The 26,242-nt window shown below is 40.2% G+C and overlaps 1 protein-coding gene across 4 annotated transcripts in view; it reads left to right on the forward strand.

Annotated features, from left to right (window-relative positions):
- Window positions 1-26,239, forward strand: part of PDE8B (phosphodiesterase 8B) — a 348,197-nt gene extending 321,958 nt beyond the window's left edge. For all 4 annotated transcript variants that reach the window (XM_037801656.1, XM_037801653.1, XM_037801654.1 and 1 more), the window contains 10 exons: window positions 327-403; window positions 2,957-3,121; window positions 5,911-5,956; window positions 6,354-6,489; window positions 7,399-7,597; window positions 11,842-12,059; window positions 13,426-13,546; window positions 15,736-15,903; window positions 23,679-23,808; window positions 24,381-26,239. In XM_037801656.1, the coding sequence (XP_037657584.1) occupies window positions 327-403; window positions 2,957-3,121; window positions 5,911-5,956; window positions 6,354-6,489; window positions 7,399-7,597; window positions 11,842-12,059; window positions 13,426-13,546; window positions 15,736-15,903; window positions 23,679-23,808; window positions 24,381-24,490 (1,370 nt within the window). In that variant the 3' untranslated portion in view covers window positions 24,491-26,239. The remainder of the gene's footprint in view (window positions 1-326; window positions 404-2,956; window positions 3,122-5,910; window positions 5,957-6,353; window positions 6,490-7,398; window positions 7,598-11,841; window positions 12,060-13,425; window positions 13,547-15,735; window positions 15,904-23,678; window positions 23,809-24,380) is intronic.
- The last annotated feature ends 3 nt before the right edge of the window (window positions 26,240-26,242 follow it).

Raw genomic sequence — 26,242 nt, forward strand, 5'->3', positions numbered from 1 at the left:
GAGAACTGCCCAAGTTGGGCTTTTGTAACTTGTGGGCAAGTGAATCTGGGGGATCATTAGACTGTTGAGATCCCATTAACCTTCTCTGACTTTCCCCTTGTGGACTTGGGACTCATAAATCCCTTCTGCCACCAAAGTTTTGGACCAGACCACTCTTTCTGGGCTCAGGTAAATCATGGCTCAGCTCTCTGCCTTTTAGGATTAAGAGATGTGTGAATTCATTGCTTTTCAGGGTATAGGGGGTATTCCCATGAAGGGATTCCTTTGATGCGCTTGGCCAAGCTGAGCCACCAGAACCAAATAAAACTTTCTTGCCTTCTCTCCAGCACCCAGCCTACAGAACCGCCGTTATCCATCCATGGCAAGGATCCACTCCATGACCATCGAGGCTCCCATCACAAAGGTGAGAGGCCACTACTGCTTCCACCACCACTCTCCAAACAGGGCCAGCTAGCACGGGGCTGGAGACAGTGATGCGCGAAACACCACTGGTGCCTTGGCGTTTACAGTCTAGCGGAGGAAACAGATAAACAAATAAACACACGAACACATACATACATACGTACGTACGTACATACATAAACAGGTATAAATTGCAATAAGTGCTATGAAGTAAACAACAGGGTTTTATGAGAAATAATTGGAGTAGGGCCCTAATTTAGGCAGGGTGAGATGGCTCATCAGGGAAGATTTCTCTGTAGAGGAAATAATGTTTAAGGTAAGAGTTGAAGCATGAAAAGATGTTAGTCAGGAGAAGAGGGGAGAGAAGAGGATTCCAGGCAGTAGAAACAGCAAGTGAGAAAACACCAATGTGGGAAAGGGGGGATTGGAGCATTTAAAGACCTGAAAGAAAGCTGGCACTTGCAGAGCCAAGAGAAGATGGTGACATTGGGTTGAGCAGGGCTCAGTTCATTCTGGCCAATGGGCCATAATAAAGAGTTTGCTTTTTAGTTTATTTGCAAGAGAAACCACTGAAGAATTTAAAGTAGGGGAGTGACATACTCAGTGTTCCAGTTTGCTAATGCTGCCGTTAAGCAAAATATAAGCTTTTATAAAGGGGGTTTATTTGGTTACACAGTTACAGTCATAAGGCCATAAATTGTCCAAAGTAAGGCATTAACAATCAGGAACCTTCATTGGCGGATGGTCAGTGGTGTCCGGAAAACCCCTGTTAGCTGGGAAGGCATGTGGCTGGCACCTGCTCCGGAGTTCTGGTTTCAAAATGGCTTTCTCCCAGGACGTTCCTCTCTAGGCTGTAGCTTCTCAGGGCAAACTCTGGGCTAGTACCTCCCAAGTGTCAGCAAAACTCTGCTTTGAACAGCTGTCTTCAAAATGTCTCTGTAAGTTGCAGCTCCTCTCTCAGCTCCTGTTCATTCTTCAGAGTGTCCCTCTTGGCTGTAGCAAGCTTGCTCCTTTTGTCTGAGCTTATATAGTGCTCTAGTAAACTAATCAAGGCCCATGCTGAATGGGCGGGGCCACACCTCCATGGAAATTATCTAGTCAGAGTCATTATGCACAGTTGGGTGGGTTGCATCTCCATGGAAACACTCAAAGAATTATAATCTAATCAACACTAATACATCTGCTCACACAAGATTGCCTCAAAGATAATGTCATTTTGGGGGAAATATTACATCCAAACCAGCACACTCAGGTATACATATTAAAAAGAACATCCAGCCGCCAGACAGAGAATAGATTGGAGGTGGCAAGTTTGAAAGGGAAGAGGCCAGTTAGGACACTTTTCCAGAAGCCTAGGCAAGAAATTGTGGTAGCTAGACTAGAATTATAGCAGTTGAATTGGAGAGAAATTAATAGATCAAGAAACATTTAGGGGTAGAATCAATAGGATTTGCAGATGAATTATATGGTCAGGGTAGGGAGAGGAGTGAGGAAAAGTGATATGTCAACAAGGGCCTCCCAGGATTTTGACTTGAGCAGTAGTTGGATAGAAGTGCTTTTTACTGCAGTATGGAAACCAGAGGATCACAGCTTTCATTTTTGATTTTTTGTTTGTGTTATGGGTTGAGTTGTGTCACCCCAAAAAGAGATGTGGAAGTCCTAACCCTCCCCCCCCCTCCCCCCCAGTACCTGTGAATATGACATTTAGAAACAAGGTCAGTGCAAATGGAATTCAGTTAAAATGAGGTCATACCAGAGTAGGGTGGGCCCTTAACCCAATATGACTATTGCCCTTTTAAAAATGGGGAGAAGAGACACAGAAAGACAGACACGGGAGTGTGTCCTCTCATGGGGAGAACACCATGTGATTGCTGCGGCAGAGCTTGGAGCCCAAGGGTTGCTGGCAAATCATGGGCAAGGAAAGTTTCTCCCCTGTAAATTTCAGACTCCTAGCCTCCAAAACTGTGAGGCAATACTTTTATTGTTTTAAACCATCCAGTTTGTGGTACTTTGTTCCTGTAGCCTTAGGAAACTAAGTTTGCTTGCTTTGGGAAGGGGGAATAAGATCAGGGGTTTAGTTTTGGACCTGATAGTGAGATATTCAAGCAGATCTGTCTGCACGCAATTGAATATACATGTCTGGAAGTCAAAACAGAGTCCAGGCCTGGTGATGTAAATTTGAGGGATTGTGTCTCAGACATGAAAATGGAAGAGATCATTTATGGAAGGACTGTAGAGTGAGAGAGAAGGGCCAAAACTGATTTCCTGAGGAATTCCAGCCTTTATAGGAGAGAGAGAGGAGAAGTGTCAGCAGAGGTAACTGAGAAAATGTAGTCTCCGAAGTCAGAGAAATTCTAGGAGAGGGTGGGATGGTGGTAGCCAAGAAAAAAAAAGTGCTGCAGTCAGAAGGGAATGCTGCTGTGAAGGCTTTGGTTGTTTTGAACGAGATGTGCCAACATCTAATTTCTTTTGGATTCGGAGCATATGCATGACTTTTGGATGTAGAATCATAATGCTCTCAAATTTATTCTTCTCTCTTCCTTTACTTCCTCAGGTCATAAATATAATCAATGCAGCCCAAGAAAACAGCCCAGTCACAGTAGCAGAAGCCTTGGACAGAGTTTTAGAAATTTTGCGGACCACAGAATTATATTCCCCTCAGCTGGGTACCAGAGATGAAGATCCACACACCAGCGATCTTGTTGGAGGCTTGATGACTGTGAGTGATGAGGACAAAGCAGGAAGCAGGAGGCAACATTAAATGCCCTTTAGAGGTTTCAGTATAAACTGCTACCTATAAATGCCAATTTGGAATATTCCTGCTATATGGGCTAACTTCGAAAATTATGTGTTACATGTGTGGTATTATTCAAATGATTCCTGCAATTATCTTTCCACCAGGCTGACTGATCAGAGCAATGGGGAGATGGTCCTTCAGATTTCTTAACCACAGTAAGGAGTAAATAGGCATTTGATTGAGGGCCAAATATGCAAGTTGGGGGATTATGCAGGCCCCGTTATTTCTTCCTCCTGATTTGGTACAGTGTTGGATGGAGGACCATGGCTAGGTCTCCTTTGATTCAGGCGCTTAATCTATATAATGAAAGGGCTTGTGCTTAGACTATAGCAATAGTTCTCAAAATCTTAGCTGCAGAAACTTTTCTCTAAATGAAAATATATAGAAGTTCCATTTATAATCAGATAAAAGCAGAGCAAAGCTGTTGTAGCTGGGGGAGAGGGATATCTTTCGCCTGCCAGCAATCCGAGAAGCACCATTTACAACCACTTAGAGTAGGACTCATCCTGTTCTAGAGTTTTGCTGTAACATATTTATTTGGCTGCAATCGTTATGTGCCAGCATGTGAAGAAAAAGAAGAAATTTAAAATTACTCCTTTGTGCTGCTCATCAGAAGCTGAAGATGGAATAATTCTTTGAATGAAAAACTGTCCTAGAGTCATCCTTGAGTTTTACTTTGAAGGCTTATGTTTAGCCCTGCCACTAAATGCTTAGTGTTGACTGGCTTTTGGGATCATTCTCAATGTCGAAAGGCTCTGATGAACCTGTAATTTCAATGGTCTCCCATTCCTTTCCTGCCTCTGGGCTGACTGTGGTCGTTTATCCCAATAAGATATAGACCTCAGCTTCCAGAAAACACTGGCAAGGGTCTATCAGGAGTACAGCCCCAGCAAAGCTACAGCAGGAGGACTCGGGGTGGGGGGGGACATTCCCCCTGACCCCCATCATTCCATCTTCAGTTTCATCTCTAGATAATGCTGTAGGGAACCAGTGCAGGATTCTACCTTGATTTTATGTGAATAATGGAGAGAGAGAAAAGCAAAGAAAAGTCAGAGGAGTTCCTTATAATATCTGCCTTAGAAACAGGACAGTTTTAGCCAGTATTACTTATATATTTACTTGATTTTTAAAATTAAGCTCTTGGCCTAAAGATCTAAGATGTGACTTCAGCATCCAAGATCTAAGATCTGACTTCCTTAATTTTGCTTTAAAACTTAACACATACTTTCTGGGGATGATAGACAAATAAGTAATTGCAAATGATTTAAGCAGAGATCTCAATCATTAGGTACTCAGGGATAGAAGATGGAGGGAAGTTAACTGAGATTCAAGAATATTTGGGACTAGTTCAGATTCAAGAGCCTGGTAAGTAGCAAAACTAGCATCAGAATTCTGTCCACTCCCTTATGTTGTCTCTTCAAAGACCTCAAATCCAGAAACTTTTAAAGGCTAGTAGCAATGCTCATGTTGTGAAGCAGAAAATACAGTTGGAAAAAAATTCATTTGCATATCAGTCAAAAATTAGCTCCCCTCTCCCCCTTTTAAAATGAGGGTGCTGCTGGAAATGCCTTTCCCTCCTCTCATCCCCCTGCCACCCCCACCCGCTGGCCCCAGCTGTCGGGTCCCAGCCAAGCCTGCTAAGAAATCCGCTCTCCAGACAGGCTGGTCCTGACTGAAAACAGGGTTGCTGGGGAGCCACAAGCTAGCCCCACTGCCCCACCCCCACCTGCCAACTGGGAGAGCTCTTCTGTACTGGGCAGTCCTGTCCCAACCTTTTCAGGTCTTTACCTTAGAAGATCATCCCCAAAATGTGACCCATGGTTTCAGCTCCTCAAAATGTAAATCCAAGAATATAAAAATAACACAGTCCCTATTAAAGTGAGTGAGTATGGTGGTTTGAAGCTGTATGTACCCCAGAAAAAACATGTTTTTAAATCTAATCCATTCCTGTGGGTGTGGACCCATTGTAAGTGGGCCTTTTGATGAGGTTACTTCAGTTAGGGTGTGTCCCAGCTCATTCAAGATGGGTCTTAATCTTCTTATTGGAGTCCTTTATAAACTGGAAGAATAGAGAGCACAAGAGTGAGTGCACAAGAGAGCATGAGCAAGCCATGGAAGTAAGAAGCTGAAATCAACAAAACCCAGAAGAGAAGGGAGAGACCAGCAGACACCATCACGTGTCTTTCCATGTTGCAGAGTAGCCAAGGATCGCTGGCAGCCAGGCATTGCTTTGGTGATGCCTTAATTTGGACATTTTCACAGCTTCAAACTGTAAGCTAATAAATTCCCATTGTTTAAGCCAATGCATTATATGGTATCTGCTTTAAGCAGTCTAAGAAACTATAACAGTAGGGTCCCTCTGAAATACCTGTATCCAAAGCAAGATCATTTCTGGGATTTCACTTATGTAGCTTCAAACTGCCTGAAGAGAGAAATGGCATGAGAACACACCAAACTCAGGGCTTACATCCACTTCATTCTCAATTCTCCACCTCCTGCATCTGGTACCCATGGAAGGGATAGTATTCTTTGACTGCCTTGAAGGTGTTTTTCTGATTTGATTTTGAGCTCTTCCTCAAGGTGGAGTTTCAAATTGATTGGGTTATTCAGAATTTAAATCTCTTTGGGTAATGAAAGAAGTAAGAGGATAATGATGAAGAGATATAAAACATGGTATACCTTGGTTCTAACAGCATCTTTCTTTATTCCAGGATGGCTTGAGAAGGTTGTCAGGAAATGAGTATGTGTTTACCAAGAGTAAGTTTTCATCTCTCCAGTTGTTATGATAACCTGTGCCAACCCTAGTATTGTGATTATTGTTTGGGAATGACCTTGAGGTTTCTTCCAGTTAGTCTGATTTGAGTTTAAGCATGTCTGTGGTCTACATTTGAAACTAGGTCTCCATATTAAAATTACCTCTCTCAGCACTGTCAGAATAAGAATCTTAAATCTCTATATTTAAAGAGTTAAACTGAATTAATTTTCTATTTGTGGGTCTTGAATTTTAATAAACAAAAGGTTCTTGATGTAAAAATCTCCCTACTCTTGGAAGCTCAAGACTTTCTAGTAGCAACCATGAAGATGATGACAGACACTCAGGGGCACTCAAGATTCCATAATTAACCAGCCTCCCCTGCCCCATCTGTTTGCTCAGATGTGCACCAGAGTCACAGTCACCTTGCGATGCCAATAACCATCAACGATGTTCCCCCTTGTATTGCTCAATTACTTGATAATGAGGAAAGCTGGGACTTCAACATCTTTGAATTGGAAACTGTTACACATAAAAGGTATGTGACTTCTTTGACTGTAGGCAGGGGAAGATTGATGGCCACAATCAAGACTTTCACATCTGGAAACTTTGAGGGAGACGTGTCCTTTCCATGTGATGCCTCACAGGTTCTGCCTTCTGTGCCAGATTGGAGAGTATCAGAAAAGCTGAGAGTCTGTGGTCTCGGAATGAGCTCCTTTATGGAGAGAGCATTAGTGGGTAAGATGTGGGATCAGCCTAGTGATGACCTTGGATAAGGAATTCTGAGTTTCCTTCTCAGATCTACTTGGATCATTCCCTTGTACTAGTGAGCCAAGAGATCTAAGTATTTTCAGCTTCAAAGGTATTGAAGCCCCACCTTAAAAAATGAATTTTCAAGCTCTTATTTAGAACACACTGGATTTTTCTTTTGGTCCACCCTGAAGGCAGAGGAAAGATTAGGTAACTCTTCAATTTTAGGGTCCTCTTCTATACTAGGAGAAGCCTACTTCTTTCTAGTGGTCTCTAGGCTATGAATGATTTTCACCTGCAAATAAGTAACATGACTCTAAATGATGCAACTTTGTTGAGACTCCCCCCAAACTATTCCTTTTGTCCTCAGGCTCAGTAACTTCCTCAGGATTCACAAAGCAACTGTGGGGTTTATGGCGAAGTAAAGACAGAGAGGGACTTCCAGGGAATTTGCTTGGTTATCAGAGCCCATGACTTAGAGGCAACCTAGAAATAATTTGGGTTGACCATCATGAGGCACCTGATTCAGAAGAAGTGGTGGGTGAGAAGATGTTCTATCTCATTCCAATTTTGGGAGAAGATATTTTCATGCCCCTGTGCATGTGTAGTGAGCATCAGAAGAAAAATGCCTCCATTACTCAATGTCATTCTGGACCAGTGAATGCAACAAACCATGGTTTGTTTTCCTATTTTCTAGGCCATTGGTTTACCTGGGCTTAAAGGTCTTTTCCCGCTTTGGAGTGTGTGAATTTTTAAACTGTTCTGAAACCACTCTTCGGGCCTGGTTCCAAGTGATTGAAGCGAACTACCACTCCTCCAATGCCTACCATAACTCCACCCATGCTGCAGATGTCCTGCATGCTACTGCTTTCTTCCTTGGAAAGGAAAGAGTGAAGGTAGAATTTTGATATCTTGATTTAGTTACCTGCCTGGATTGGAGATCCAAGGACTCAGTCTTAGTAAATACATTAGACAAACAGCTATTGTACAACCAATTTGACAGAGATTTTTGGCCTAACAAATTGACTGATGATTTTGGTGTTGTAAAGACATGGTCCTTTCTCTTAGTCCCCCCCCCCCAAATTCCTAAAATAATAATTTATGTTACAGCAGAGTCCTTTACGTTCATGGCTGATCTATGAACCTATGAACCGTTTGTGATACTGGATTAGAGGACAGAACTTAATTATTAGAGCAGATGGTTACCAGGTCTGAGGGTTAAGTTTTGGGATCAGAAACTGGCGATGGTATATTGGAATACAGATAACAATGCACCACTGAGTCTTCTGATATACAAATATGTGTCTGTGTCTGTGTGCATGCTGTATAGGTGTGGATGTGTATATTTGTATATTAATGACTTCTGCATAATTCTTAGAGCATTCCATGTCCTTACTTAAGAGTCTAGTACCCTCATGTATGGGTGCTGATATGTAGAGCAGCCCTATGTAGAGTCCTTTGTACAGCTGGCAAGATATCCCTGCCTCCCCTCCTTCCCAAGTACCATCACTTGCACAATGAAATTAGTAATTCCTTTGCTGCAATTAGAACCAAAGCTTAACATACAGACACACCTGGGAGAAGTGCCATATAGGGACTGAAATTCACACTAATTTGTAAATGCCTAACATTAGACCATTTTCTCAGGGTAGGTATTGCTGAGGAATTGAGACCCTGGGTACTTAAAGAAGAGAGATAATGGGGCAGGTAAAAGGAGGCAGAAATGGCACCAAAATGGGGAGAGGGGAATGGAAAGGCCTAATTTGTATCCTTCTCAGTTTTGCCAAAGTCTTATCCTGGATATTCACTCTCATCACAAGAGAAGTATGTAGTCCAAAATGATGCTTTTGAAGATTTTTGTCTTTTACCTTAAAAAACAACAACAACACTAATGGTGCTACTGGCCTATGTTTCTATAACACCTTTGAGAGCTAACACACTTCCAGATTCCTAATACAGGTTCATGTTCATCCGTTTTACACTGTCTGAGATATTAAAGAGCTGGGGCCCGCACACTGCCAATTGAGAACAGACCCAGGTCATTAACTCCAAGATCTGTAGTTGCTGCAGTCTGAGTTACAGGTGAATCTCACTTAAGCAGAACCACTCTAGAAAAACATAGATTTACATGCATGATAATCATGTATTATCATGATAAGGGAATGCTTAGTCACGTTATCATCTCCCTTACTATCCCTCCCCAAATAAGTATTTTTCTTTAAATTGTGAATTATGCTAATGCATCAGAGTTTGAATTTCTCAAATAACAGCAATAGGACAAATCTAAAACTAGAAATAATGTGCTCAGGATTCAAAAGACATTGTCTAACTCTGACAGAAGAAGACTGTCAGAGAATCAGAATTTAAAGCTGTGAGAAACCTTGGAGGATTAGATTGGATTAGACCTCCTGAGTTTAGAGGTTTAGTGCCCAGCCCAAGATTTAGAGGCAGAGCATTTTCACATCTACCCGGAGGCACTTCCTGTGGGGCTTACTCCTGTGGCCTCTTCCTCTGGTCCTGCTGCTACTGACAAATGAGGTCAAGATCTGTTTTTAACCAAATACCCAAGTCATCTATCACCCCTAATTTCTTTATAAGACTGAAATTCTTAATGTCACTATTGCAAAGCTCCCCACCTTTAACCCAGCCATATAGATAATATGCCCAGAGCTTACCTTCCCCTTAAATTTTTATGGCCCCTCTCCCCACTTTTGCCTGATCTCCAGGAACCTCTGCAGGTGAAGAGTCAGGACAGCTGGCATTCTTTTTTTTTTTTTTTTTCTTTTTTTTAATTCTCTGGGTATAAGTAACTGTCTATCCTGGATAAGAATTTGTTTGAAAGACTGCATTCTGGCCAGTATGCCTCAGTGTGATCCAAATCTACTTCTGCTGGCTAAAGAAAGAAAAGAACTGTGAAGAGAAGTCTGCACCTCAGTGGGTTTGGAATTTCTCCAACTGCAGGTTTGGTGGAGAGTTTTTTTTCCAGAGACGTTTCCTCCCTCTCACAGGAAAGGCCCCACTTCTCTCATCTGCTAGTGAGTTGGCACCTTCTGATCCATCTCTAGATTATGAATTCCATTAGCCACCTTCATTGAGTGTTTGTTTTGAAGCAGTGTAAGCTGGAAGGAAAAGCATGCCTCATCTAATGCTGTTTGTATTTTCTACCTATTTACTTGAATCTATTTCACTGAAGAATTTAAAAATAAATTGGCTCCAGACTCCAAGCAGGATTGAAGGTATTACAGGAGCACTAGCAGGAGGTCGAGAGTTTGGGGTCCATGGGGCCTCACTGCTCTGGGTCTTGAGCTTAGAGATACTTGACTTCAGTGGCAGGTGACCATGGCCTCTCCTGGGCCAGCAGTGAAATGAGGAAAGAGCTGAAATCTCTGAGAAGAGTTGAAAAGAATATTTCCTACTATCCCTGTGCAGGAAAGCTGGTCCGGTGGGCTGGAACCAAGCCAGGATTACTCACCAGCTTCATGACAGGGTCAGGATTGAAAAAGGAAATGGCTCCCTCTGGTAGGGACAGAGCTTTCAAGAAAGCCCTTTGCAACCCTAAACCAACACAGTCATGGGCAACTTAATGGCTGGTCAGTCTGTTGTTGCTTATTTGAGCGTGGCCAGGACAGGGCTGAGCTTCAGACTTGCTGTTCATTACCTGGTAGTGTCTGAGAAGCAGTTTGCAGTTTTTCTTCCCACGGCCTATAAGAGCTACTCTTGGAAATACAAAAAGTATGCCCACCCCTCCAGCCTCATCTTGGAGACCACTTTTCCCCTAACTCAATATCTTTCAGCCACAAAGACTCTCTTTTTTAAAGTTTCCAGGGTAAAACACTTTTCACCCCCTACCTCAGGGGCTTTATCTAGGCTATTCTTTCTTCCTGGAATTTTCTCTCTCACCACTTTTTGCCCGGTTAATCCCTGCTTTTCCTTAAGGCCTCAGCATAAATATCATTTCCTTAGAGAAGTCATTCCTGACTACCCTCTGGAACGGTGTTGTCCAATATGGTAGCCATTAGCCACATGTGGCTGTTTAAATTTATCTAAAATTAAATAAAATTAAAAATTCACTTCCTCAGTTGCACTAGCCACATTTCAAGTGGTCAGCAGCTACATATGAGCAGGTAACTATATTAGACTGTACAAACATAAAACACTTTCATCATCACAGTACTGCAACAGACAAGATCAAAAGATCATGTAGGGGCATTCCCAGCCCACTGGAAGATAGCTGTATGGGGCATGTTAATTTCCCCCTTTTCACACATCTCTACCTTCCTAGCAACTTATTTGTGTTTCCACCTCTAGATCATAAACTCTGTTAGCTCAGAATCCATGCCTGTATTAATTATCACTGTTAGCTCCAGCACTATGCATAACTGACAACCGGTAGTCACTCAATAAATAACTGAATGAATGAATTCATAAAGTCAGCCCATTTGATATAACTTCCTCCTGAAAGCTAAGAAAACATTTGTGTCCTTAGATGCTCTGGTTTGTATCCTTTTATTACTACATACATAATGAGAGCTTTAGAAACAAGATTTCCCTTTTTGCCTTTGCTGCAAGCTTTGAAGTTTTTCTCAGCTGCAGGGGTGCACCCTTAGTCTAGGTTTTCCTGGTAAAATTTTTTTTTTTTTTTTTTTTTTTACTGCTTGACTGTTTTACCTTTGTGTGAAGAGTTTTGTTGTATCTGTCTCATTTACTGCCAGTATTCTCAAAATCTTTCCAGAAGTAGGCAAATAAGAAATAAATGTGATCATAGGCCACTTTCTGTTGTATCTGCTGATGGAGGAGAGTTATGACAATAATACCACACAGGAGGCAATTCAAAAGACCTGTGTGTTTGGATTCTTTCTGCAAAAAAACTAGAATGATTGGACTGGAGAAAAAAATGAGGTATCTATTTAACTGCAGCTCAGATTTCCATTGCCTTCCAGATAATCCACCACACAGCAAGGTGACACAATTTGTCCTAGGCAGTCTCTCAACTTTTAGAAGCCAGGGAAGGCTCAGCTGGTGAAGAGAACATTCTGACAAATCTCAGTTCTCATGGCCCCTCCCCTCTCGATAGGTAGGGATATTGGGTCTCAGGCCTTTCTCAGTGAGCAGTGTCCACCTTACCTCTTGTTCACCCCAGGGAAGCCTGGATCAGCTGGACGAAGTGGCAGCGCTGATTGCTGCCACAGTCCATGATGTGGACCACCCAGGAAGGACCAATTCTTTCCTGTGCAATGCAGGCAGTGAACTCGCTGTGCTTTATAATGACACTGCTGTCTTGGAGAGTCACCATACAGCCCTGGCCTTCCAGCTCACAGTCAAGGACAACAAGTGCAACATTTTCAAGAATATTGACAGGTTTGTTGTGCTTGGGCTCTTGTGCTCAGATGTTTGAAGCTTAAGTGGGAAACTCAGTTTTCCATAAATTCTCAAATTACTTATCTTCCTTTGTGGGGGGAAGGAGAAGGGGAAAGGGAAATAAGAGCTGTCGTACCATTGTATCAGATGATAAAACAACAACCTTGCCCTTATAAACTTAATATTACTTTTCAGATTGCTGTCATCCTTTATAAATCTCATTTCATCTTCAATGAATCCATGAAAATGCTTTATACACTGCAAAGCATATATGAATATTGGTTGTATTACTAATAAGAATAGCAGATAGTTTTTCTCCCAGGAGGACATCCTGTCTTTTGTGTAACTCAAGGAAGATGTACCCTCCCCCATCTTTCTCTGGCTCAGTTTGTGGCTACCTAAAATCCTGCTTCATAAGGAGACTGTGCTCCGCAGATCCCAGCAGAGCTGCTGGAGCCCTAGAGAAGAGTTGACCAAACATGAATGGAGATGAGCAGTTCCTCCTGCCTGCTACTACCCCTACAGTCAGGCTATAAGTGTTTCCCACACAACCAGGGTGAAAAGAGTCTGCTCCTGGGTGAGGACAGTGTACAGAGAGCACGGTGTTCACTTGGGCCTCCAGATCGCTTGCCAACATGAACCTATCATGTGACCTCCAGAAGTCTGAGAAAATGTGGAGGCCTGTTACTCTAGCTTCAACTTAAGTTCCATCAGTATCATGCAGAGATTGGTTTTAAAACTTTGGCAGAAAGAATTCTTTCCAGTAGCCATTTGATTCACCTCCCCATGCTGGCTCTTGAGGTTAGAAAAAGATGCTAAGAATTGGTCAGTAATTTTGGGTAGGATTGTTCTTTCATTCATTACAATGTCCATCTGGTTGCAGTCTAGAAAACTGCTTGTAAGAGGAAAACAATCTTCCAGTATCATAAGGGAAGGAATTCATGACAGTTCTCTACAGTAGGAATTAATATGTCTGTACTGAATGCAGTAGGGCAGCTCATTGGGTTGCAGTACCAGCCTTATAGGGAAGAAATTTGCCATTTCTTTCCACCTCACTGTTTTGATGTTGCCAAGTGAAGGGAGAAGGGTACAGCCTTGTAATTTAAGTGTCCACCATGTGACAGGTACTTTTTAAAAAAATTCTCATAAACAATATAAGGAAAGCTATCTTTAGGGAAAATTGAATAGCATCTACAAGTCCTGGTTCAGTGGGAGGACAAGCAAGTCAACTCTTGTAATCTGCACTCAATTCTGTGTCCCCAGATTCCTCCTGGGTTGTGGAAAATGTGGTGAAATGGTAGCATAACTGTTCTGATTCTGGACACAATGTGAACAAAGCCTTTCTTTCATCTTCCGGCTATTTTAGGAACCATTATCGAACACTGCGCCAGGCTATTATTGACATGGTTTTGGCAACTGAGATGACAAAACACTTTGAACATGTGAACAAATTTGTGAACAGCATCAATAAGCCAATGGCAGCTGAGGTAAGCACTTCCCATGTGATAAGATACATTAGAGTGTATTTCCATGAGAGCCCACTCTGGCCTCAAAGTTTTCTCTCCCTCTTGAATGCATCGTGGTTATTTGCTTGGTGTTGGTAAAGAAGGCAGGCAGGGCTGAAAGTACTGGCCACTTGTTTTCCCTGGGGACAAGAAAAAATTGACACTGTCCACAGCAACTCTGAGTTCCCAGGAAGAAGGGCCTTGAGATAAAACCAGGAGTGACACAAGGAGCTAGGCCCAAAGAATACAATGGAAGGAGCCTGTCGATAGCAGAGAGTAGGACATAAACGGTGGTGTTTAATGGATCCAAAATCCTTTCTAATTCTCTGTTCTTTGAACTCTTGGGAGACCTCAAAGTTGGGTAATGTTTTAAAGAACCATATCCCTGCTGATTTGCATTAAAAGCATACCAGTACCTGAAGACCATAATAACATTTGAATGACATTTAAAATGAAAGTGTAAGTCATTTTCTATATTTGCTGGATTAAACAATCATAATTATTCATATTTCTGGGGTGAGGGAGATACTCTTCATCTATTGGGACAAGTTTGTGAATTAAAAAGCACCAAATCATTTGTTATATTCCATAGATATCTACATTATCATTTGCCAGGAATTCTAAGTCAGTGTGAATGCAAATGATGACTACACAGAAGTAAAACTTTGAAAGCTTCCTTTTTCCTCTTTTAAACTTCCTTTTTCCTTTTTTAAACTTCCTGATGTAGCTTGAAGCTGCCTTGAGGTCACTTCATGTTTGGGTTTTAAGAACATGGGACAAAAGGTTCACATTTTTATGGCTTAGAGTAAAATCAACTGCCCTCTGAAACTTGAAGCTGTGTATAGTCCAGTAAAGGTAGAAAAGCTTTCTGCCCATTCCTGCTGAATAGAAGAGGTTGGATAGTTGGATGGATAATAAAGGGTTGTTCAGTAAGAAGACTGTGTAGAACCCATCACATGACCAGCCTGGGTGGAGGGACAATGCCTGCCTCATCTGTGTTCAGCTCCATTACCCAGGGATTCCTGGACAATGCTAGGGCCCTCTCCTTACACAGGGGACTTTCAGGAGTGAGGGTCAGGGGAGCTAGAAGGGAAGAATTATACAGAACCATAGAATTTAGTTTTATATATATCTATCCAAGTAAGTCCCTAACTCTGTTTTGAGATTTATTATTTACCAAAGTATCTATAGTAAGCAGTGTCTTCCTAATGGTAAGTAATCAAAACAACAGCCTTTGGAACATATTCTGCACATTGGCTGTCTAATAAATAAGCCCAATCTCAAAACACAACAGACAAAAACCCTTAAATGTCATGCAGTCTTTCAGCCTGGCAGAGCTCTGGAGAGCTAATTTACTGTTTTCACCCAATATGATGGTGTCTTTGAAAGTGGAAAATAACAATCTTCCAGGTTCTGTGTAATTGGCCTGTTACTGCACTTATTAAAGCCAACTCAAAGACCTGGCCACATGGCTCAGGGCCACTGACATCCATCCCTAGGTATATACTGGTATATGAACAGTCCTCTGAAATATGGCTGAACACACCTGCTTCTGCCCTGGCTCACTTCTGCTCCTAGTACCCCAAACTTACATGGCTCACACTCCCACCATCCAATCAGAACAGCCAGGAAAACACAGGAGTGGACACATGACTTAAGAGAAAAACAAAATGGGAGGGGGTAGGGACAGAAGGCCATAGGAGATGGGGAGCTAGCAGGCATAAGCAGGAATAAATGAAGAAATAATAGAAGGGTCAAATGTATTTGCTATTTCCCTATCTTCAATGTATTAAATAAACAAATTTCTGCTTTTACACATTTTCTAGTAACAAGTCCTCCTTCTAAAATATCACATACTAAACTGCTCAAAAACAAACAAAAAACACTGATTGTAGCAGTTACCTCTAGGGAAGAGGATGGAAATGAGGGGTGGATAGGTAGTGTAAGTACTTTCACCTTTAAACTCTGTATTTTTGCATTGCTTTTTTTTTTGAACAACAATATGTCAGTATGTTATACATGGAATTAAGAAAAGGAAAGACCCTCCTTTGCTCTGAGTCCCAGTCAAGCCTCAGTGTGCCTAGGTGATCAATATCTACTGTCTGGTCAGTTATCCTTGTGGGCTTCATCATCATCTTGAACCATCCCTAATCTGATAATCTATCTTCCAGATTGAGGGCAGCGATTGTGAATGCAACCCTATTGGGAAGAACTTTCCTGAAAACCAAATCCTGATCAAGCGCATGATGATTAAGTGTGCTGATGTGGCCAACCCGTGCCGCCCCTTGGAGCTGTGCATCGAATGGGCCGGGAGGATCTCCGAGGAGTATTTTGCACAGGTGCACTGCCTGTCTAGGGGAGATCCACTTCTCTTCTGGGAATGGGCCCCCAGGTCATAGAACCTAGGGATTTTCCAGCTGAGTAACTTGCTATCAATTAATAAAGTATTCCATGCTGTAAGGAAGCAGCACCCCTACCCGGAGTAGATTCCTCAAGGGACTGACAGATATTGCTGGCCACTAACAAAAGTCTCCCTAGGGGTCTCTGAAAGTATCTTTTCATCCTCAAATTGCTGAGTCCTGAACTCCTACAAAAACTGGGAAATCATTCATCAGTATCCCCATGGTGCATTATGGAGAACACAGACACATCTCTGCCCTTGGGTAGCTCACAATCCAGTAGCGGAGAAAAGAAGTAGGTTCAAACATTGACAAATACCTCTAAAAGAGGTATACATTAAGTGCTATGGGAGTTCAGAAAGATTTCTTCTAGATAAAAAGGAAATGATGTTAGAGCTGATTTTGGAAGGATTTAGAAATTTGGACATAGGAAAGGACATTATAGAAAAACGAATTATGAACAAAATTAGAGAAAATGAAATTTTTATATAAGAGGAGCAGCAATATGTAATTTGACTGTGGCAAAAGAGGAATTTTAGGAGAAGCAGCCAGAAAGTAGTAGACAGCAGTATGTTATTTGAAAGAGATTCCTGCTTCCAGAGAAGAGGCTCTAAGGACTGATGTGAATGTGTTTGACAGAAAGACAGGCACTAGCACACAAGTAGCTACATGTAATGAACTCAATGTACCACTGAGGCAGGATAAAGAATGGTAGGATAAAGAATAGCTGATGATGCCTAGTTGGGCTGGGAGGGAGAATAGCCAGCAGAAGACTGAGTAAGTTAACTGCAGTTTTCAAGGCTGGGAAGAGAACTCCGGAGATGAAGAAAAGTAGGGCAGGCAGTCCTGAGATTGCCAGAAAGAAGAGGGGGGAAAAAAAAACTATTCCTCAAACAACAGTAGTTATTTTAAGGCTACTTAATCAATTGTCCTGAAATGAGGGAGCTTAGCCAAAAGGTGCTAGGAGGCCATTAATGGACTTCCAGGACCCACAGAGAGGATTTGAAATCATATGGGTGGCTATTCTCACAGTATGTGAATGGGGATTGGAAAAGAACCACTTTTAAGTCTTTTGATAAAGCTCCCTATTTAGATGTCCTTTTCCCAAAAAGGAATGTACTAATGTTCACAAGCCAGTATGACCTAAAAATCAAAAAGGATACAAATTCTTCTGGCTGAGCCCTCTGATCAGCTGACCTCTGGCTCAACACATCACTAGCAAATGAGAATACTCAGTTCAGTGAATATGGCCTTAATGGATATGAACAGGCACTCAAATATACATAATACTCAGATTTACACAAACATTGCAAGAGGGGCATAGGTACTGCAGTGGGTCTTGAACCAGGGCTATCTGCCTGAATTTTGCCTGGGGAGCTGGTAAAAAGTGCATATCCCTAGGCCTCATCCTAGACTTCCTGAATAATCTGAATCTCTAGGGGTATTCAGGCGCATGTGTGTGTGTGTGTGTGTTTTAAATTCAATTTTATTGAGATATATTTACATATCATACAGTCATCTGAAGAGTACAATCAATTGTTCACAGTACCATCATATAGTTGTGCATTCATCACCCTAATCTATTTTTTGAACATTTTCCTTGTACCAGAAAAAGTGAATAAGAATAAAAAATAAAACTAAAAAAGAACACCCAAATCATCCCCCACTTCCCACCCTATTTTTCATTTAGTTTTTGTCCCCATTTTTCTACTCATTGGAGAAAAGGACTGGGATCCACAAGCTTTTCACAATTATATTGTCACCCCTTGTAAGCTGCATTGCTAAACAATCATCTTCAAAAGTCAAAGCTACTGGGTTGCAGTTTGATAGTTTGAGGTATTTATTTCTAGCTATTCCAATGCATTAAAACCTAAAAGCGGTTATCTATATAGTGCATAAGAATGCCCACCAGAGTGGCCTCTCCAGTCCATTTGGTGTCTCTCAGCCACTGAAACTTTGTTTCATTTCATTTCACATCCCCTTTTTGGTCAAGAAGATGTTCTCATTCCCACAGTATCAGGTCTAGATTCATCCCTGGGAGTCATATCCCATGTAGGGGGGAGGGCAGAGACACGTGTGTTTTTAACAAAGTGATTCTGATGGACACTCTTGAATAGAACCAGTTTATTTTTGGATCAACCATGCCTAAGAATGAGATCTAGGATCTATTCCTGGTTCCATCACAGAACTGCTGAGTAACCTGAAGCAAATTCCTTAACTTCACTGAATCTCCATCACAACATTTGTAAAGTACAATAACAACATCATGATTGTGAGAGAGTTGTGATATATATAAAAGCACAGTGCCATTTCATTTTAAAATAAATCCATAATGTTAACAACATAAAAGCATATTAATAAGAAAAATAACTATTTTCTAAATAGTTTTTTCTTAAGTGAAAAGGATAGCCTTGTTTAAAATTTTTGCACATTTCTTTATGTCTGGCTTAATAGAAGATAGCTGAATTGTCATATTTAATTCTGCATTCAATCTGTTGCAATAGTTTGTTTTGACTGAAGAATAGGGAGAAAATCCAGCTTCATGTAGTTATGTAGTTGGAAAAGGAAGGAGTATCTTAATAGCATTTTCAGATAATTTGATATTATACCAAAACTTGTCAAGTGGTAGTTTCTTAAGATTATGCAAAACACAGAACCTGAAAATTCTAACAGTGGACTTTTCTTAGTTACATTAAATTCCATTGATAACGTATTGCACTTTGGAGGGATTTACCCATGAATGATTTTGTAACATGGTGCATTGGTCTTTGGGGATTTACTGATACATTAAATTATACAGATCATGAAAATGTTGACACATTTCATTGGTCATTACCCCCCAAATCAGTCTTTTAGTGTTATCACTATTCTCATCAGATAAATCTTTGAGAAGCTGTAAAGCTCTCAGTGACCCACACAAGTTTTCCAAAATTCTATTTTTTGCTTGAAAGCTTTAAATTTTTGTCAGTGGCAAAAATTTTAATGTTTCCCTTGAAACAGCAGGCCTACTTCATTCATTTTCGAGAAAATATCTGCCAGATAACCCAGATCTGAATAGTCATAGTTTGTCAGTTATTCTGTCAAGTAAAAATGGTGTTCCATGAAAAAAGCACTTAGTTCAGCTTGCAACTCAATCATGTAAGTACTCTTCCTAGAGACAAACGTCGTACTTTGGTATGCAGTGGAAGTGCTTTATGTGTACTTCCCATTTTGCTACAGAGTATTAAAAAGACGTACTCAAAGGTTGAGATTTGATAAAATTAAGTTACTGCTTTAATAAGGACATTAAGTGAACCTGTTATTGTTTTTTTGTTTGTTTTATTGCAAGCATGTAGAGGTGAATAATACAATGACTATTGGTTCAGTTCAGTGGCAGTTTCTTGATTCATGCTAAGGTCTTGGTCAGTTTTACCCACTGTTGCTTCTGTACCCTCAGTGAAAATGCCAATATAGTGGAAAAAGCAAATTGTGTCTCGGTACTATTTTGAAAATAGTTTTAACATTGCAAACCCCATGAAAGGGTCTAGGGGATCTCAGATCTGAGGACCACAATTTGAGCTGCTGTGCATAAAACAGTCTCATTTTGAGATATTTTAGAAATCTGATCCAAACTTTTCATCTCACATCCAGTTCAGAGCTGTTCCCCTTTCCTACACTTCAGGCCTGATCCAGGCTCAGAAATGAGCATGATGAAGGGGAGGCAAGTTCAGCTTGCTTGCTCTGTGTTCTGTTCATTCTCCAACTTCTAGTGGCTGCCTGTGGCTCCTCCAGAGGAAAAGTGGTTGGTCTTTCTTAACTGGTGCTGTTTTAATCTGGAGTTGGCACAGATGTTCAGATTCTGGGGCTTTTTCTTGTGGAATGCTTTTATGGGTCTTTAGAGACCTCCCCTCTAGATACAGACCTGATACTTCACTGTTCCTTAATGTACATGATGTCCTTTCCAGCTGACCTCTTACAACTCCTTATAAGCTTCTCATTGCTTTAACAACTGTATTCCAGCATCCAAATCCTCAGTGTGCTCAATCTTGTTTATAGGCTCATGGTAAATGGTAGATTCAGAGATCCACTTATTTTTTTATCCAAACCAGTTTAGATGGTTTAGTACCATTCTTTAGAATTTGGAAGGACTTGTTCTCAGCTTTTGGGGCCTCACCCAAAATTGAGTCTAAGGGCAATAATTGTACCTAATGACCTATTATAAATCTATACACAGGCATACATTTGTATGTACATGCTTATGTTTATATCCCTGGTGCTTTCTAGAACCCTGCACATGGTAAATCGCTAGTTTATATTTTTTATAACACTAGATTTTTAGTGTTGTATTTGCCTCTGTTTTCCTATGCATCACCTTTAGTTAACTGGAGACTGTGAGTCAGGGCTGAAATCAATTTATTAAACATCACTTAAAGTTCAGGTATCCTCACTTGCAGCAATGGATATATTCCCAAAATACAAGAATTAAAATTTTGAAAATCTAATTTTTCTTTGATGTAATATAATTTTTAAAATAGTTTCATTTATTGGCTCTTTTAATTTATAAGTTAGCACTATGTTTGAATCTATTTAAAAGAAGAAATTTTAGAAAGATCTTTTTAGTTTGAGATCATACCCTGAGAAACTGTTTTATGAACTTGAATTTTCAACAGTATTGAATTCACCTATTATGGGAACTGCATGTAGGGAGGGTGTAAGGTGTGTGTAAGGAGTGAGCCAGGAGGCAAAGAGGAACTACTGCACAAAGTGAGAAGCAGAAAGCTGAAGGTTATAGGGTTCTAACAAAGGCCCAAGTGTAACCCAGCGTGGTACTTGGACTACCAGCTTCCTAGGCCTAGGAATCTACATCTTAAGTGCCCCCTGGAGCTACTTACGTACAAAAGTGTTTGTGAACTATAATTACAGGCACTAGGTAGCCACAGAAGGGTTGGGAAATATAAAAATAGTTTTGATCTTTCCACTGAAGGGTTTATGCAGGATAATAACATGGATATTCCTGTGCTTTCAGACAGCTTATCTGAAGCAACATGACAAATACATTCAAAGGTAGATTAGAGGTAGGGGACTCTCATACAAACTAGTGGAATAACGAAGTCCTGTGCTAAGATAGCAGTAGTGAGAAGAGGACAGATTCCAGAGATATTTAGAGAGTTAAGTAGGTCTTGCTAAAGGAGATAGAAGAATCAGGGATGATTCCCAATTGCAAGCAATGTACTAGGGCAGCCAGAAGTAGCAAAGATGGGAAAATGTGAATAAAGAGCAGACTTTTTTAGGGACTGGAGGGAGACACAATGAATAAAGATTTGGATATATTGAAAATGAGGTGTCAGTGAAACATTCAGATGTATGCTTTTTTAGGCACTGTAGTTATGACTGGATCTCAAAAACAAGGTATTTTGGACCAGAAATAGAATGATAGGCATTACCAATTCTTAGTATAAACATGGAAACAAATTAAATGATCCAGTAAAAGAAAGAGGAAAGTTATGAGATTTAAAGACCAAATCCTGAGAACAGTAACATCCTTAAAGGATGGAAAGAGAAGAATAGAATAATGTGGGTGAATAGAAGGCACAAGAGAGATCTGAAAAGAAGGTAGTATGAATAATATCACATGGTAATAGTAGGATAAAAACTGAATGATGTCCAATGAATTTGCAAATTGGGATTTTTATAACCTTTGTAGAAGTTTCAGTAGAGTATAGCATGGGGTTATCAACCATATAGCAATGGATGAGGAAACAATGGAATGGGAGAAAACAGGCACAGCAGATACAGACTTCAAGAAGTTGTTTTCAAGTTTTGTTAAAAAGAGGGTAGTTGCTAGAACTGAAAGGGTCTTGCTTCCTTTATCTTTCATTTTTTTGTATAAGAGATCAGAGTAGGGGGGAAAGGAAGGAGTTGATGGGTAAAAGGCAGTATTATTGGAGGTAACAGGGAGAATTAGTATTAAGGATCAGATAAAAAGATTGGTCTTGAACAAGAGGGAAACTTACTAAGAGGAGGAAAGTAGATGAAGTCAAAAGAATTCACACTTGGGCTCAAGTTTTCATTTGAGAATCGATATCCTCTACTGAGTATAAGTGGAATATAGTTGAATTAGAGGCTTGAGAGGAGAGGCAAAGTTTGGAGGGGCTAAGAATTAATCAATTGCTGTACTTTTTTTTATTAAAAATAAAAAGTACAACAATTGAAAAGATGTGGTGAGCCCAGTGCACACTGGAAACTGAATTATAGTGGAACCAGACCCCATGGTGTGTGGTTTTCTCCAGAAGCTCCCAGCCTCTTCGGTATTGATTCCTCAGAATGGAGAAGATGGATGTGCAGTCAGGGGTTTATGAACAGGTTTAAAAGCATCTCATGAGGAAGCAAAAGAGATAAGCGCTCTGGTGAGATAATCAGGTCTAGTGCAACTCAGAAAGTGGCTAGGAGAAGGCTAGGGACTAAAATTATCAATGTTAAGTCACAGGACAGATATATTGGGAGTATAGGCAAGCTTGAAAAACATGAGAGTATTGTTCAAGTATGGGGCATTGGAATTTATGCGTGCAGACCTGGAGTAATATTGGAGTGTAACTAAGTCCAAGGTGTGGCTATGGGAGTGTGTGAGTACTCTCACATGAACTACTGGAAGGGTACTGAAATTGAGGTTCTTAAGCAACTAAGATGTAGCAGTCCTCATCAGTGTGGAGGTTAAGAATAGGGGTTAGAGATTAATCCGAAGGTTGATTGATCTGTGTTAAGAGGGGTAGAAGTCATATAGATAGCACCAACTAGTAAAAGATGATTACCAACTGTACATCTTAACTTGAGGACAGACCAAGAGATGTGGACATATATTGCAAGATGAATTTGGATTACACTGAAGAGCAATTTCCTGTCAATTTTATTTAACATTAGACTTAGTTAACAAATGAAGAAGGTAATAATCTTCTCTGATCAGAAAACCAATTTTTTTTTTAAGCACAAGAATCTCATTGATTCTTTGGCCTGCTGAAAATTGGCTTTTGCCTAGAATAGGTGCTTAGTAAACATCTACTGCTTAAGTGAGTCAAACATTGCTAAGCAGCCTAAGAGATCTTATTGAGGCCGCCTCGACCTAGTCCCCCCCCCCCCCCCCTCCTGGTTTACAAAATGAGATACAGAAATGAGGGAATTTATTTCTTTGGAAAGCAAAAGTAGGCAAGTATGGAAAACAGTATCTCTTTATATGTAGCAAGAGACATCTTCAGGAAAAAATAAGCATCTAGAATAGGTACTTGATTAAACCAGACTGAAGACAGTAATTACAGGCAGAGGCCTGAATGCAGGTAAAGTGAGCACCAGGAAGGAGACACAAGAAGATGAAAGGCAGGCTGCCCAGAGGCCCCACAGAGGACTTGTGGCAGATCAGGCAATGCCTCTGAGATGTCTGATGATGACACAGAATTATGCACACATAGAAGGCTTCAATAATAAAAAAGATTACAGAAAAGGGGGTGTGAACCTTGAGATCAGTACATCAGGACTGTGATAAAGCATAAAAAGTAATAGACTTTAGAGTCAGATCTGAATTTAGTCACTCTGCAGCTCATCAAGTGGTTGACTAAGTCTCAGGACCTTGCTGAGCCTATTTCTTCATATATAAAACTGGATAATGACCCATCTCCACAGGGCTGCTCTGAGAAACAAGGTGTTACTCTGAAAGCTTCCTGTGTTATTTTTTTTTTTTTTTATAGACTGATGAAGAGAAGAGACAGGGGCTACCTGTGGTGATGCCAGTGTTTGACCGGAATACTTGTAGCATTCCCAAGTCCCAGATCTCCTTCATTGATTACTTCATAACAGACATGTTTGATGCTTGGGATGGTAAGATGGTACATGTTTTGACACCCACGAGGGACATTTGGTTACACTTTATGGTGGGTCTAAAAGGAAATAGAATGTTATACAAAGAAAGTTAGCTGTCAGCTGTTTGTGGCCTGGGCAGGGTGCGTAAGTACTTTCTGCATTTCCCAGCACCTGGTACAGCACCTTACCTGTGTACACAGAAGACTTAACAGATATTTGATGACTGGATAAACAAGTCTTAGCATTTTCAAAGAATATGTTTCCAGAGCTTACAGCAATTTTATTCTCTCATTGAAGGAATTTCTAAAAGAATGCAAATTGCATTGCATCTACTCTAAATCACAGGCTCTTTTGATAATTCACTTGGTTTTTCAATTTTTAATTAAAAGGATCTGTTTGTATTTCAGAAACTAGTGTTAAATTAACTTGGCCTTCTTGTGCTTGTTTGTTCACTTGAAGCCTAAGGCCTTACTCAGGCTACTACTTCAATTCTGTTCCCAAACTTGCCCCAGACAGCACCAGCTTTATAAATGCTCCTATGATTTAATTTAATTCAACAGGCTTCTTTTGATTCTTTTATGTCCTTGCAGCCTTTGCACATCTGCCAGCCCTGATGCAACATTTGGCTGATAACTACAAACACTGGAAGACATTGGATGACCTCAAGTGCAAAAGTCTGAGGCTTCCATCTGACAGCTAAATCCAAGCCAGAGAACGAGAATCACAGTGGTGTAAACAAGAGGCTTTCCTTTATAATAAAAATGACAGATGTAGGTTAAGGAGCTAATATTTGACCCTGAATCATTCAAGTCCCCAAATCTCATTTTTAGAAAGTTATGTTCCATGAAGAAAAGTAAATGTTTTACAAACCATCACTTAGTAACAGAACAAATATTTAGCAAACTCCTTTGCTCTGCTGTCATCCTGTGCACCCTGGTCAAATTGTGGAACTGATTTATCATAACTAGCAGGCCACAAGAAGCAAAGACTTGGTGCATGTGAGCCCATCCCCCTGGATGATGACCAAGTAGGTTAGCTAGTGTTCAGCTCATCTCTCACCATAAAAGTCACCATCACTGTTTAGCTAGACTTTTTCCCTCAAAAGCATCAGTCTGAAGGATTCATATGAAGCCCATCTGAAAAGATGTGTGTAAGACAAAAACTAAATAAAATAAACAAAACAACTCAAATCATTGAAAAACTAGTTAGCTTCACAGCCTCCATGCCTTGGTGGTTCTTCTGGTCATTGGTGAGATACCCATGTTAGAACACAGCCCTGGTATGATGAGTGCCCTTTCTAGACTGGTATCAGCAGCCTGTGCAGCCCTGTTTCCTGTAAAAAGGATTCATCTTACTAGAAGTCATCATGACAAGGAAGGAGGGACATCTTGTTTTAGGGGAATTCATGAGCTTCCCTTATTTCTGCTTAAAAAGGCAACCGCAAGGCACTACTGAGTATTATTTAAAAGCCATTAAATCTGAATGCCCTTGGACAAGTCTTTTTTTAAAAAAAAAAATTATATATATTTGCTCTGTAAAATTTTTATTAAAACAATCTGAACTTTCTGGGTATTAAGTCCACGGAGAATGTTGTACCATTTGCCATTATACATATATATTTGGGGAGGGGATAGGGGAAATTTCAGAGTTAAGATGTTTTTTGCCTATCTATGTTTTAGATCATGCCATTTTGCTTTAACGATGTAAAAAAATGCAAGATATGTAAATATATCAGAAGATAGACATATTGGGTGGCAATCAATACTATTTTAAGCTATTAATTATACCCTAAAAGATTTAAAGCACACATGCATATTTTTATACAGCTCTTTTCACAACTTTCTGTAATCTACATAAAGTCAGACTTGAGATTTTTCCATTTTCTTACCAGCCAGCCCATCTCTATGTATATATATTTCATATATACAAGAAATTCAGTAAACAAAATATTTTAATTTTTCTTTCAAATATTCTGTATTCCATGCTGCATTTTAAGAGCTATAAACAAAGAATGAATAAATTCAATCAGTGGTTGTTACTTATTTTTCAAATGAAAATTGGAATGCACTCAAAATGGTATATGGGAAGAAAAACTGGTATCACAACAAAATGTGCCAATGTTTTTTTTCTAATTTTGTACCAAAATGGAAACATATATGACAAGTCCATGAAAAAAAAATGTATCTAAACTATTTTTGTTAGATGATAAAAGAACTTGCTTGGTCACAACAGTACCAGCTTTGTATTGTAATGCTACATTATATAAATGTGATGAAAATATTTTTGTGAAATACTTGTAACTAAATTCCCGCAGTAATTTTCCATTCCCAACAACCGGTTTTTTTGTTGTTATTGTTTTGGTTTGTGTCTCTCTCTTTCTTTCTTTCTTCCTTTTTTATAGAGAAGTTGTGGGCTTACAGAAAAGTCATGAATAAAATATAGGGTTCCCATA

The sequence above is a fragment of the Choloepus didactylus genome, chromosome 13 (assembly GCF_015220235.1).
Source record: "Choloepus didactylus isolate mChoDid1 chromosome 13, mChoDid1.pri, whole genome shotgun sequence".
Lineage (NCBI taxonomy): Eukaryota > Metazoa > Chordata > Mammalia > Pilosa > Megalonychidae > Choloepus > Choloepus didactylus.